Below are 12,445 nucleotides of genomic sequence, written 5' to 3' on the forward strand. Positions count from 1 at the left end.
TTGGTATGAGCTTTCGTGTGTGTATCTGAAGAAGTGTGCATGCACACGAAAGCTCATACCAAGAACTAACTTAGTTGGTCTTTAAGGTGCTACTGGAAGGAATTTTTTTATTTTAAAATATATTTCTGGCAGTTCTCACTCTTAAGCAAAATACAGTGGTACCTCAGGTTAAGTACTTAATTCATTCTGGAGGTCCGTTCTTAACCTGAAACTGTTCTTAACTTGAAGTACCACTTTAGCTAATGGGGCCTCCTGCTGCCACTGTGCCGCCACTGCACGATTTCTGTTCTTATCCTGAATCAAAGTTCTTAACCTGAAGCACTATTTCTGGGTTAGCGGAGTCTGTAACCTGAAGCGTATGTAACCTGAGGTACTACTGTACAGAAATCTGTTAAAATTCTTCCTGTACTGCTCAACTTGGATATATCCAGGTTTCGACCTGGAGAGTTTGGCCCTCCTCTCTACTTAAAAACTGCAGAGGTGGGCAGAGATAATCTCAGCAGTTGTGTGGCGATCTCTGCTCCCTTTCCAGCTCTAAAGTTGAGAGGGATGGGGGGGGGGGAGATGCTGGCACTGGCATCCCTCACTGCCGAACCAGCCTTCTCTCTGAGCATCCAAAACTGTCTACCCAAAAATGGCAGGCTCTCCTAGTGGTGGTGGGGAGCTTCTTTGGTGGAGCAGAAGGGGGAACCTGTTGACCAGAATTTTTGCCAGTCCATCCATAAACTGTTGACCCTGGATAAATCTGTTACTTCCAGGCCTCCACCGTCTAAAAAAATGAAGCTTTTTGGATTTAAAGAAGATCCGTTTGTGTTTCTTTCTGAAGACGATTCACTATTTTCACCAATTCAGTAAGAAAATGTGTTTCATTTTTCATACAACATAAGTATACGCTACATAACAACCTTTATTTATTTTCCTTATTCACTACATTTCACACCCTGCGCAATAACCTCTTGTTAATGTTGTGTTGCTATGCTGCTGGATTCCAGAAGATTTCACAGAATACTGCTATTGCATTTTCTCCTACCGTCACTGGTTTTTGGATCCAGACAACAGGATCATGAGAAGAAACGAAACGACCAAGCCATTTTTTAAATCTGCAGGTTCCTTTCGTGATCCCCACTTCTCTATTTTATATTAATACAAATTTTAAATAATACAAATTATCATGGACATTTCATTGAGTTGCCAACAGTTCAAAGTTAAATTTATGGTGTGACATGTCAGTCAGTCCACCTTTTTTATTTTCAAGTCAAGGGTTCTATTGACATTATTTTACTTTCTGTCTACTTGGAGAAAGCACAGACACACTCAGGATTCAGTGTGCTAAATGTATTAGCCCAAATATGCCTCTCCGCCACAAACCAATTTAGGCTCGTGGGCCAGAGGTTCCCTTTCAGTAAGCTAAAGCCTACAAGAAATTAAGAAGGAAGCCCACTCTGGTGGTTCGGTGTGCAGACAACACGTCTTTCAAAAGAGCACTGTGCAGCAAAAAAGATGGACAACTTGGGGTTGCATTGTACACCTAGCTGTAGGGAAACTTGCTGTCTCACACAGTATAGCAAATGTTTTGCTGTTGTCTTGAGCGTCTAATAATTTCAACTTAGTTCCTGGCTATTTTTAGCTTACATTTTTGCATCTTTTATGCACAGTACTTTTTCTAACATCTTGGTTTTTTATTAGTCTTTCTGCATATTGCTTTTTTTTCTTTTGAAGAGAAGCTGCCTTATTTATATTCCTCTCATGTGCACATTAAATCTTTTCTAAACTGTTAATCCATTCCTTCTGTTCTGTTCGTTTGAAAAAAGAAATTATGTCTCAAATCCTCAAGACGTTGCCTTATTCTGCAGGAAAGGATTATTCAGTCTCCATCCAGTATATATTTCAGCAGAATTGTTGCACATCTACAGTGGTGCCTCGCAAGATGAAATTATTCCATTCCGTGAGTCTCTCCGTCTTGCGGTTTTTCCGTCTTGCGAAGCACGGCTATTAGCGGCTTAGCGGCTATTAGCGGCTTTAAGAAAAAGGAAACAAACTCGCAAGAACTCGCAAGACGTTTCGTCTTGCGAAGCAAGCCCATAGGGAAATTTGTCTTGCGGAACGACTCAAAAACGTAAAACCCTTTCGTCTAGCGAGTTTTTCGTCTTGCGAGGCATTCATCTTGCGGGGCACCACTGTATTCAAATATCACTGATGTGTGGTCTACGTATATTATTGGCCCGATATTAACTTGCTTTAAGCCTTCATAATGTATGTTGAGTTAAATAATAATAATCAATTCAGCTTCTCAAGTTAAAGGTTCACAGGTGCTATGAACGTCAATATTTATGTTTATCTTTCCAGAAAATACCAAAAATACAGCTTAAACATCAACAATATAGTAAGAACTACAGAATAATAAAACTTGAATATGTTTGTTTGTTTATTAGAACCTTTTATGCATTGGATCCTTCCTTTCCCAAGATGAATTTGTTAACTCGTACTCAGGAAGGGAAGAAAAGGCAGTTATACATGGTTTCCAAGGAAATCAGGAATGTGCTCCTGAACAACAGTGAAAAGCTGAAGGTTTGACTTGTATTTCTTATCTCAGCAAGAAAGTCGAAATAAACAATAGTCCTGGGGATAAAAAGGTAAAGGCAAAGGATCCCTGACAGTTAAATCCAGTTGCGAACGAGACTGGAGTTGCGGCGCTCATCTTGCTTTACTGGCTGAGGGAGCTGCCGTTTGTCCGCAGTTTTTCCGGGTCATGTGGCCAGCATGACTAAGCCGCTTCTGGCAAAACCAGAGCAGTGCACGGAAACACCGTTTACCTTCCCACTGGAGTGGTACCTATTTATCTACTTGCACTGTGTGCTTTTGAACTGCTAGGTTGGCAGGAGCTGGGACCGAACAACGGGAGCTCACCCCGTCGCGGGGATTCGAACCGCCGACCTTCCGATTGGCAAGCCCTAGTCTCTGTGGTTTAGACCACAGCACCACCTGCGTCCCAGTCCTGGGGGGTAGGGATGGTGATAACTTTGACTTCTGGTTGCTGGGGATCAGAAGCTGCAGAACGCTATTCACTCCTGTCCTGTCTGTGGGGTTCCCATGGGCATCTGTTTGGCCAGTATGAGAAGAATGCTGGACCAGTTAGGCCTTTGGTCTGATGATCCATCATGGCTGCACTTCTCTTTCTGTCTGTCAAAGCTGTCTCCTGCCATGACGTTTAACTTGGTCCAGGTGGAGCGCAGTCTTTCCCTAACAGTTCTAGTGTCAGTGAATAAGCAAACTCAGCAACTAGCTTCTTTCAAGGCCAGAAATGCCACGTTGACAAGCATAGGAGAAAAGAGTGCTTTAAAAGTGTAAATTGTGCCTAGAATGTCCCATTGCTGAGGAAAATGAAGAAAGGAAGCACAATTCCTCTGGTGAGGACAGTCACTTGTTTCCAGTTCCCTTCGTCTTCTTGCTCCCCGCCCCCCAACTTGGGCACCTAAGCCTCCATATAAGCTCTCAGTTACTGCCCCTTTATGAAAGGCTGAGGTAAACTCTTCCCAACTTGGGGTCCTTATTAGGAATCAATTATTCCCTTCTTTGTCTTTCTACATCGTTATGTACTGAGTTGAATAGGATCCAAACTGCAGCAGTCTGATTGGTCCTAGAACAATAGGATCCAAAATGCAGCAGTCTGATTGGTCCTAGAACAATGCAGCAGTATGATTGGTTGGCAGGAACCACCCAATCCTGCTCCAGATAGAAGTGAATCCACAACCTGATTGGCTTACAGTAGAATTCCGGAATTAGCCAATCATGTGCAGCCCATTGTGTAAATAATGTATATAAAGCAGATACTGTGAGGGGACTTTCATTCACTCCTCCTCACCACTATGAGCTGAATAAAGAGCATGAAATCACTTTGCGACTCTGAGTATATTTCATACATATTTTGTGAAATTCAGAGTAGTCCATGTAAGATGCCTATATTTCCACTTAGTGCCTTTACTGTCAAGAAAAATAGGCTATGCCCTTTTACCGATCCTGATGCCTGCCAAGCCACTTCCGATACACTATTCCATGTTGGAATGCTTAAATATGTTAATACTGTTTCTCGCTTTCTTTTCAACCCTGTTTTTAGGTTATTAATACAGGGATAAAAGTGTGGTCCCGCAATAGCGATGGGGAACAGTTTGGCTGTGCCTTCAGATTAGCGCAAGAGGTAACAATGAACGCACTACGGCTGTGCTGTGAAAGTATTTTATTTATGCTATGCCTTGAAACAAAAGAGTCTTTTTGTGGGTAAAGACAGGTTCATTTCGGTGTTTGCTTTTGCAGCCAACTTCATTGCATAAGGTTCATGACAATTAATTGGCAGGCCTCTCTCTCACACACACCTGTGTATGTATAGAGAAAAAAATTGTGATCAGTTCAGCTAAGTGGCTGTGAAATGCAAGGGCTACAGCTTGTGACAATCTAAAGTAAAGCTTAAAATACCAACGGGATAAGTGCATATATTTCCCCCTGAGTGTAAGTTGTCCACAGGTGGGATGTAAGCTGCTTCTAGTACTTAAAGGCAAAAGCACGGTTGCTTCCAAAAATGGTTTTGGTTTTTCTTGTTTGCCTTCACTTGGGAGAAGACTCTGGATCCAACTCTCTTGTGCTTAAATTTATTAATCTGTTGTTGGGTGCACTGTGTATTTTTGTCCCTTTTGAGGACGGGTTTTCTGTCGTAAAGGTTTTTTTCCTGACAGGCTTATGAACATTTCTGTAGTTCCATTGTAGGTCTCCACATGTATAGTATAGGCTTTCCCCTGTATTTTTCCCTATCCCATAAAATTGGAACCTGACAAATGTGCATTACCTCCCTGATACTGTTATACTCAAAGTGCAGGGGCTGAAAATTTTGGCTATATTCTGCTTTCATTTGTTTTAACATTGAATTGACCTGGAAGAGATTATCAGTTCAGTGCAAGTTTTCTTTCACAACAATGAACTGATTTGGGGGTGGAGGGAGGAAGAATGAATTGACTATTTTTTAATTTAGATATAATGGTCCAAAAATATTTAGATATAATGGTACTAAAAACATGCATTTAAAGGGGGTGTTTATTGGTGCTGGTGGGTTGTTGTGTTGTTGTTGTGTTGGACCAGTAAAATGACCAAGCCTGTTGTAAGAAAGCAAGGACTGCATTTTAAAAATAGGATTTCTATTTTACATCCAGGGGATATATACACTCTATCCCTTCATTAATGCAAGGATTGTAAATGCCAGCATAGAAGATGTTAAAGTGCTGCTGACAGAAGAAAACCCATTCTTAAGTAAACTTAGTAATGAGGTGCGCAATCAAGTCAAAGGAATGGGTAAGTATTCACTTCTGAGGCTTTCCAATCCTGGTTCATTCTTTTCTCACAGTGGTAAAAAGCATCATGTACAGAAGGAAATATACTACAGTGGTGCCCCGCAAGACGAACGCCTCACGAGACGAAAAACTCGCAAGACGAAAGGTTTTTTCGTTTTCTAGTTGCTTCGCAAGACGAATTTCCCTATGGGCTTGCTTCGCAAAACGAAGCTTGCCCCCGCACCCCAGACCTCTTTTGAAGCAAGGGGCGGCGGGGAGAAGATCGCTTCTCCCCGTTGCCAGCCCCGCAATCTCCAGGGACAGAGGGGAAGGCGCGCGCGCGCCTTCCCCTCTGTCCCCGGACCCCTTTTGAACCAAGGGGCGGCAACGGGGAGAAGCGATTCTCCCTGCTGCCCCTTCCCTTGCTTTAAAACAGGTCCCCTCTGTCCCCGGACGGTCTCCATAGGAACGCATTGATTGATTTTCAATGCATTCCTATGGGAAACAGTGCTTCGCAAGATGAAAAACTCGCAAGAAGAAAAAACTTGCGGAACGAATTAATTTCGTCTTGCAAGGCACCACTGTATTAAGCTCTGACTGCTGTCCAGCGTACCCTGAGTTCCATAGTAATAGTAGTAATAGTTACTCCCTAATAGCAGAAATAAGGTCCAGTCGCGGATGACTCTGGGGTTGCAGCGCTCATCTCTCTTTACTGGCCGAGGGAGCCGGCGTACAGCTTCTGGGTCATGTGGCCAGCATGACTAAGCCACTTCTGGCGAACCAGAGCAGCGCACAGAAACGCTGTTTACCTTCCCGCCGGAGCGGTACCTATTTATCTACTTGCACTTTGACGTGCTTTCAAACTGCTAGCTTGGCAGGAGCAGGGACGGAGCAATGGGTGCTCACCCCGTCGTGGGGATTCGAACCGCCGACCTTCTGATCAGCAAGTCCTAGGCTCTGTGGTTTAACCCACAGCGCCACCCACGTCCCCTGAGAGTAGTAGTAATAGTAATAGTAGTAGTAGTAATAGTTACTCCCTAATTTTAACTTTGAAGAACAGAGCTTTCTAATAAGCAATTACTTATCAATCAACACAGACTGAATATCAAGAGTATACAAGCTTCAGGTGTGTAGTAGGACTTATGCTTGGTCTGGATCAAGCCCATTCTGTTTACTTTATTTGTACTTTCTTATGTTTATGGCCTTTTTCCATTATGGAACCCATGGCAGTGATTCCCAAGCATGTGATTGGTCACCCATCCAGCCCCTAACTAGATCCAGGCCTGCTTAGCTTCAACAAGGTGGTAGCCCTCAGGCACTGACCGAGTGGCCAGCGCAATCAGCTTCGCTAAGTTAGTTGCACTTAGTTCCCATTGAAAACAGTGGGACACCATAGTCACATCTTAACTTGAACCCAACTGGTTGAATCCAGATGTTGTCTTTGGCTGTCACTCTGTTCCCATTAAATAGATGGTGGCATGGGGTGAGATTGGAGCAGGTCCTGATGTTGTCTAATAAAGCATATGCTCTTTTTTGCAGCTATGGGGAGCATAGTCCTGCAGTATGAGCCAGATCCAACGTAAGTAACTGCACTGTTTCATTGTGTGTGCGCACATGTGCACATACAGACACACTTCTAAGTTTGACTGATTTCAGGTTAACTTCCCTTCCACTGAAATTGGTGGAAACGAAAGCAGGCAACAAACAGCAGCTGCTTCCGTATGGCAGCAGCTAACCGGGCTTTGGGGAAACTGAAGCCTTTATGCCCCTGTCTTAACTCTAATAAAACCTGTGAAGGCCACATCTCAGAGCTATTGTACCTTTAAAGCAGAGCTTTCCACATGTGTCGCAACACGTTGGTGTGTCGGCTGCAGTGCGTAGGTGGTCTTGCGAACGCTCCCCATCCCGGGGCTGGAAAGGGGTTAGTGTAATCTCCAGTTTGCTAATAAAACTGAATTACTGTGTTGTGAAATGAAGAGTTTGGAAAGCTCTGCTTTAACGGACAGTAGGGAGGAACTGGTCATCTGCCTTCTCCGCTTTCCTGTTTCTCTAAAGAACTTTAGACCATGTGATTTCCCAATGAGGCGTCTAGTAATGCAGGTTGATGCTCCCACCACTTAGGAAGGCAAGGAGTATTTGACCAAACCTTTACAATGCAGCCTCTTCCTGGAGGCTCTTTCCCAGTTCATTCCCTGCCTTTACCCAGGGCAGGAGCTCTGTCATCGCTCTTCTTACTTTCACGTCTGACTTTAGGTAAAGGTAAAGGGACCCCTGACCATTAGGTCCAGTCTTGGCCGACTCTGGGGTTGCGGCGCTCATCTCGCTTTATTGGCTCAGGGAGCCGGCGTACAGCTTCCAGGTCATGTGGCTAGCATGACTAAGCCGCTTCTGGTGAACCAGAGCAGCGCACGGAAATGCCGTTTACCTTCCCGCTTACCTTCCTGAGTGGTACCTATTTATCTACTTGCACTTTAACGTGCTTTCGAACTGCTAGGTTGGCAGGAGCTGGGTCTGAGCAACGGGAGCTCACCTCATCGCGGGGATTCGAACTGCCGACCTTCTGATCGGCAAGTCCTAGGCTCTGTGGTTTAACCCACAGCGCCACCCGCTTCCCTCACGTCTGACTTTACCTCTTGCCAGTCTTTTCCTTCAGCTTTCAACTTCCTTAGCTGTTTCCTTCCATTTATTTATTTTCATCCTCCCCTTTTAGCCTTGAAGGCAATTAATTAAAGGAGTATGCAAGCGGGGGGGGGGGGACTACGTTTAAAATAACACACATTGTACCGGGTCAGGCCACTGGACCATCTAGCTCTATATACCTTGCTCTGACTGGCAGATGTTCTCCAAGATCCCAGGGAGAGAGTTTTCCCATTGTTGTTGCCACAAATCCTTTTTAACTGGAAGTGCTGAGATTTTGACCTGTGACCATCTCCATGGCAAAACGTGGTATACCACTGAGCGGTGCCACCGCTCTGATTAAAGTACTTTAAAAACCAGCCAGCAGTATTGTTTAAAACTACTAATACATCTCATTGACGTGGCAGCGGAATTTACTATTAACCGAGAAAGTAGTAGCCTACAGAAACAGTTTGTGTCGTTGAATTAATTTTCAATATATGTATATTTTTAATGCTGGTGATCTCTTGTTTTTGCAGCAAGCCAGATAGTCTTCAGTGTTCCATTGTGCTTTGTGGCTGGCTGGGCAAGACTTCCCTTCGTGCCTTCGTGGCCAAGAATGAGAGGTTGCATTACCTGAGAATGATGGGGGTTGAGGTGTTCAAAGCAAAGAGAAAAGAAGAAGATGTAGAACGTAAAACAGAAGAAAAAGATGCAGAAGGTAAAACAGCCATAGACACCGCAGGGCAGGTTCTGGAAGAAATGGACTTGGGATGCAAAGCTAAGGAACACAGTCAGTTACCTGAACAAATTAAAGAAGAACTGAATGGGCAACCTGCAATGGAACCCATAGAAGCTAAGCTAGTAGAAAGCCTTTCTTCCAGCGTCAAAAATGAGAGCACCAAAAATATAGAAAGCAAAGATAATGTTGACCTTAGTGATAAAAATGTCTAATGGGATAACTTTCATTGACTATCCATGTGCATTGTTCTAGATATTTATGCTCCGGCTAAGCATCTGCAAACACATTTTTAATAAGAGGGTATTTCAGGTTTTATGGGGGGGTGTTGTATGGGAATCATTTTACAAGAGTTTCCTTACGTTTTATTTTTAAAATATAAATGGTTTTCATATTTACTTCTTGTACCATGTAAATTCCATGATGCTTATAATTTTGGTGGGTCTGTTGCTGGCAGTGGACTGCACCGCTAAAATGACATCTGTCAACATCAATATTAAATTTACTGCTAAGTGGCTATAACTTGTAAAATTGGGTTATGAATTTTCTTTGTTACTTGCAGTTGAACTCAACTGTCAGCTTTTATACACACCTTATAACTTCCTTATTGTCCCTGCGTACTTGAAATGTGCTCACATGAAAATTGAAATCAAAGACCAGATGTTGACACCATATAATTCCTTATATTTGTGGTGTTTTCCACTGGGCTATATCTCCAATGTGAAGGAGGTACTTGCATAACTCTTAGTGTCATTACCTCAGTTGGGCTTAGGGGATATTGTACTTCTCTAATTCTGGTTACTATTTCTAACATGAAGCAGCAAGCAGTGAGGATTAATTTAATAGGAATCTCACTTCATACTTGCTGAATCAGATAGATTTGCACTTTGACTTCTCTGCTTTAGATACATCTGCTTTATCGCTGAATGTAACAAGTTTAAAAACACTGGTAGAGGCAAAAGTCTGGTATCCTTGCAGCTCATTCTGCATTGCAGAAATGAATGGTTGGTTTCCAGTATCAGCTGAGTAAATGCAATACAGCAAGCATAGCTCTACTAGGAATGTGCTGATAACATTTTAATAACTAAGGCGGAGCAGCAGGGGGCAGCACAGGGTAATCCAGGAATAATGGCAGAACACTTAGGATGCCAGTCCTTGGCAGGAAGGTTGTATCACAAGAGCAAGGACACCGCAGACACAATACCTAATGTGTTTTGGTCTTGCCACTCAATTCCTTTGTTGTTTGGGTCTAGAAAACTGTGCTGTGTATTTATCCATCTACACAATTTTTTATGGACGTACTTTGGCTGAATATTTTAGCCTTAGAGCCAAGAATTTGGGGAAGAACCCAAAAACCAGAGGTTGAGTTTTCAGGCGAATTTGAAGGGCAGTGTAAAAGATGCCATTTTAAAATGATGGCTCACAACTTCACCAATTCCACGGGTGTCATCAAACACTTTTTAAAGCACCATCACTATATGCAGAAGAAACCCCAGCCACAGAAGGGAGTACGTGTGTGCAGAAGAGAAGGCTTCAAAGTATGTCTCTTATGGCAAAGCCACCCTGTAAGAAAGTAGTCGTCAACCTTTCCAGACTCAAGACGTGATTTCGTACCAGATCCCTACTTGGGGTCCCACTTTTTGCAGCATAGTTCCTCACTCCTTTTTTTAAGCTTTTAAAAATTGGTGCTGATGTGAGCTGCATTTCAGTGGGAAGAGACATGTTACGAGTGCTTGAAAAACCAATGCTGAAGTTGAAGGCACCCAGAAAAAGGAGGAGATGGTAGCAAATAATAGCAGGGCAGCGCCCAATTTAAGTAGATCCAGAAAATCAGTCTTGGCCAATAGTGCCTGGATTTGTTCAGTGACCACCTGCTCTGGAACACCTCCTGGAAAGGAGATGCTTGACCAGTCTACAGTTATTAAGACTTTCTGGGCCTGGGGAATATTTCTAGAGAAGTTGTCTTACCGCCATTAATTACACACACCCCGGTTCAACCATTTGTCCATGCTACATCTTACCTGTCATGGAGAGCAAGGGTCAAGTATGCAAGTGGTTGCTCACACACCAATCCAAGTACATCGTCCACATCTTTGAACCTGCCAACCGAGACTCGTCCAATAACCCTGAACCAGACAGTAGTCTGGATGCCTTGTGAGATGGATTGGCTGCAACAGTGGAATCCCGGGCCTGGCAGATGCAAGAGATTTTATCCTCAAAATGCCGTGCAAATGAGTCACAGCAGGCGGCTGGGGGTTCCGCAGACTCGTTTGGGCCAGGAGATAAAAGACTCTGAACCACCTGGAAATATTCAGCTGCCTGGCATTTAGTTAAGAAAGTCTTCTTTGCAGCCTTCACTACCACTGAGTAGACTACCAGCATGTACTAATGTTTGCTTGTATTCAAGCTTTCCTCTTCCTGCATTCAAGCTGTATTCTCAGCATACAGGAGCCACCTGAATACTGCTCTGGAATGACCATGTCAGTTGCCAGGTCCTCTGGCAGAGCAACCTGGACGTCGACAAGAGCGTCAGCCACAAAGCCCCCTAGTGCCATCTGAAAATCAATGCGATCCATCAGCCTCTGCAGGTAGTTCTCCCACCTCTGCAGAAGGGGAAAGCTGCTGACAGACGAAATCTCTGGCCGTGATGAGTGAATGGTGCTAAAAATACCCTGCCCTCAATTCAGCCTCTTTCCTGCCCTTTTGAGAAAACCCAAGTCCAGTGTGAGTTGGCTGATGAGATAAAATTTATCTTAGTTGGAAGCTAACCATGCAAAAACAGAGGATTCACATATCCGTGTCTTGTTAACTTTGCACGACAGACCTCAAACTTTAATCCGAAATTACTGCTGAATAGAGCACTCTAATATGTATTCTGTTGTGTCTCCCATCCAGACAGGCAACGTGGCAAGACCCACACTCCTCGGCTTTATTTAGCAAAGCAATTTCTGCTTGATGAAAGGTCACAGTGTAGCCTTGGATTTTCTCTTCTTACTAACAGAACATCTATTTATAAATGATGATAAAATTAAAACATTTGTGGGTCAGAAGCAGAGAAAACTGGCTTGGGGCTACAACTGTGCCATAGCTGTATGCTAGCTTTGGATAAAAGGAAGTTTGGAGGGTCCATGTTATAATAATAATAATTATTTTTTTATTTATTTATACCCCGCCCTCCCCAGCCAAGGCCGGGCTCAGAGTGGCTTACAAGCAATAATAAAAACAAGTTGAATGATTACAACTTTAAAACAAAAATAAAATACAACATTAAAATAATGGAACATTAAAATATTAAAATGTAGCCTCATCGCAGGAGGAGAAGGAAAAGAAAAAAGAAAGAGAGGGAGGGAATCAAATTGGCTCCAAGCCAAAGGCCAGGCGGAACAACTCTTACAGGCCCTGCGGAAAGAGATCAGATCCTGCAGGGCCCTGGTCTCATGAGGCAGAGTGTTCCACCAGGCCGGAGCCAGAGTTGAAAAGGCCCTGGCTCTGGTTGAGGCAAATCTAACTTCCTTAGGGCCTGGGACCACTAGGGTGTTGTTATTTATGGACCTTGAGGCTCTCCGTGAGGCATACCAGGAGAGGCGGTCCCGTAGGTACGAGGGTCCTAGGCCGTGAAGGGCTTTAAAGGTCAAAAGCAGCACCTTAAATCTGACCCTGTACTCCACCGGGAGCCAGTGCAGCTTGAAAAGCACTGGGTGAATCTGCTCCCATGGCAGAGACCCTGTGAGGAGCCTTGCTGCAGCATTCTGCACCCGCTGGAGTTTCTGGGACA

At 43.8% G+C, this 12,445-nt stretch overlaps 1 protein-coding gene and 1 long non-coding RNA gene across 3 annotated transcripts in view; one reads left to right on the top strand and one right to left on the bottom strand.

The window, feature by feature from the left end:
* Window positions 1–9,201, top strand: part of NSUN2 (NOP2/Sun RNA methyltransferase 2) — a 30,432-nt gene extending 21,231 nt beyond the window's left edge. Inside the window, exons 14-19 of one of the 2 annotated variants that reach the window (XM_081206275.1) lie at window positions 759–851; window positions 2,433–2,568; window positions 4,115–4,195; window positions 5,199–5,337; window positions 6,855–6,894; window positions 8,471–9,201. In XM_081206275.1, the coding sequence (XP_081062401.1) occupies window positions 759–851; window positions 2,433–2,568; window positions 4,115–4,195; window positions 5,199–5,337; window positions 6,855–6,894; window positions 8,471–8,885 (904 nt within the window). In that variant the 3' untranslated portion in view covers window positions 8,886–9,201. Of the gene's footprint in view, window positions 1–758; window positions 852–2,432; window positions 2,569–4,114; window positions 4,196–5,198; window positions 5,338–6,835; window positions 6,895–8,470 lie in introns of both variants that reach the window. The other variant, XM_081206276.1, reaches the window with a different exon arrangement.
* Window positions 8,991–11,787, bottom strand: LOC308594072. Its single transcript, XR_014011291.1, has 2 exons — window positions 11,208–11,787; window positions 8,991–11,167 (listed from the first exon to the last, which is right to left on the bottom strand). It is a non-coding gene; the product is annotated as an uncharacterized lncRNA (long non-coding RNA).
* Between the last annotated feature and the right edge of the window lie 658 nt (window positions 11,788–12,445).

Source organism: Podarcis bocagei (genome assembly GCF_964188305.1).
Source record: "Podarcis bocagei genome assembly, chromosome: 8".
Taxonomy (NCBI): domain Eukaryota; kingdom Metazoa; phylum Chordata; class Lepidosauria; order Squamata; family Lacertidae; genus Podarcis; species Podarcis bocagei.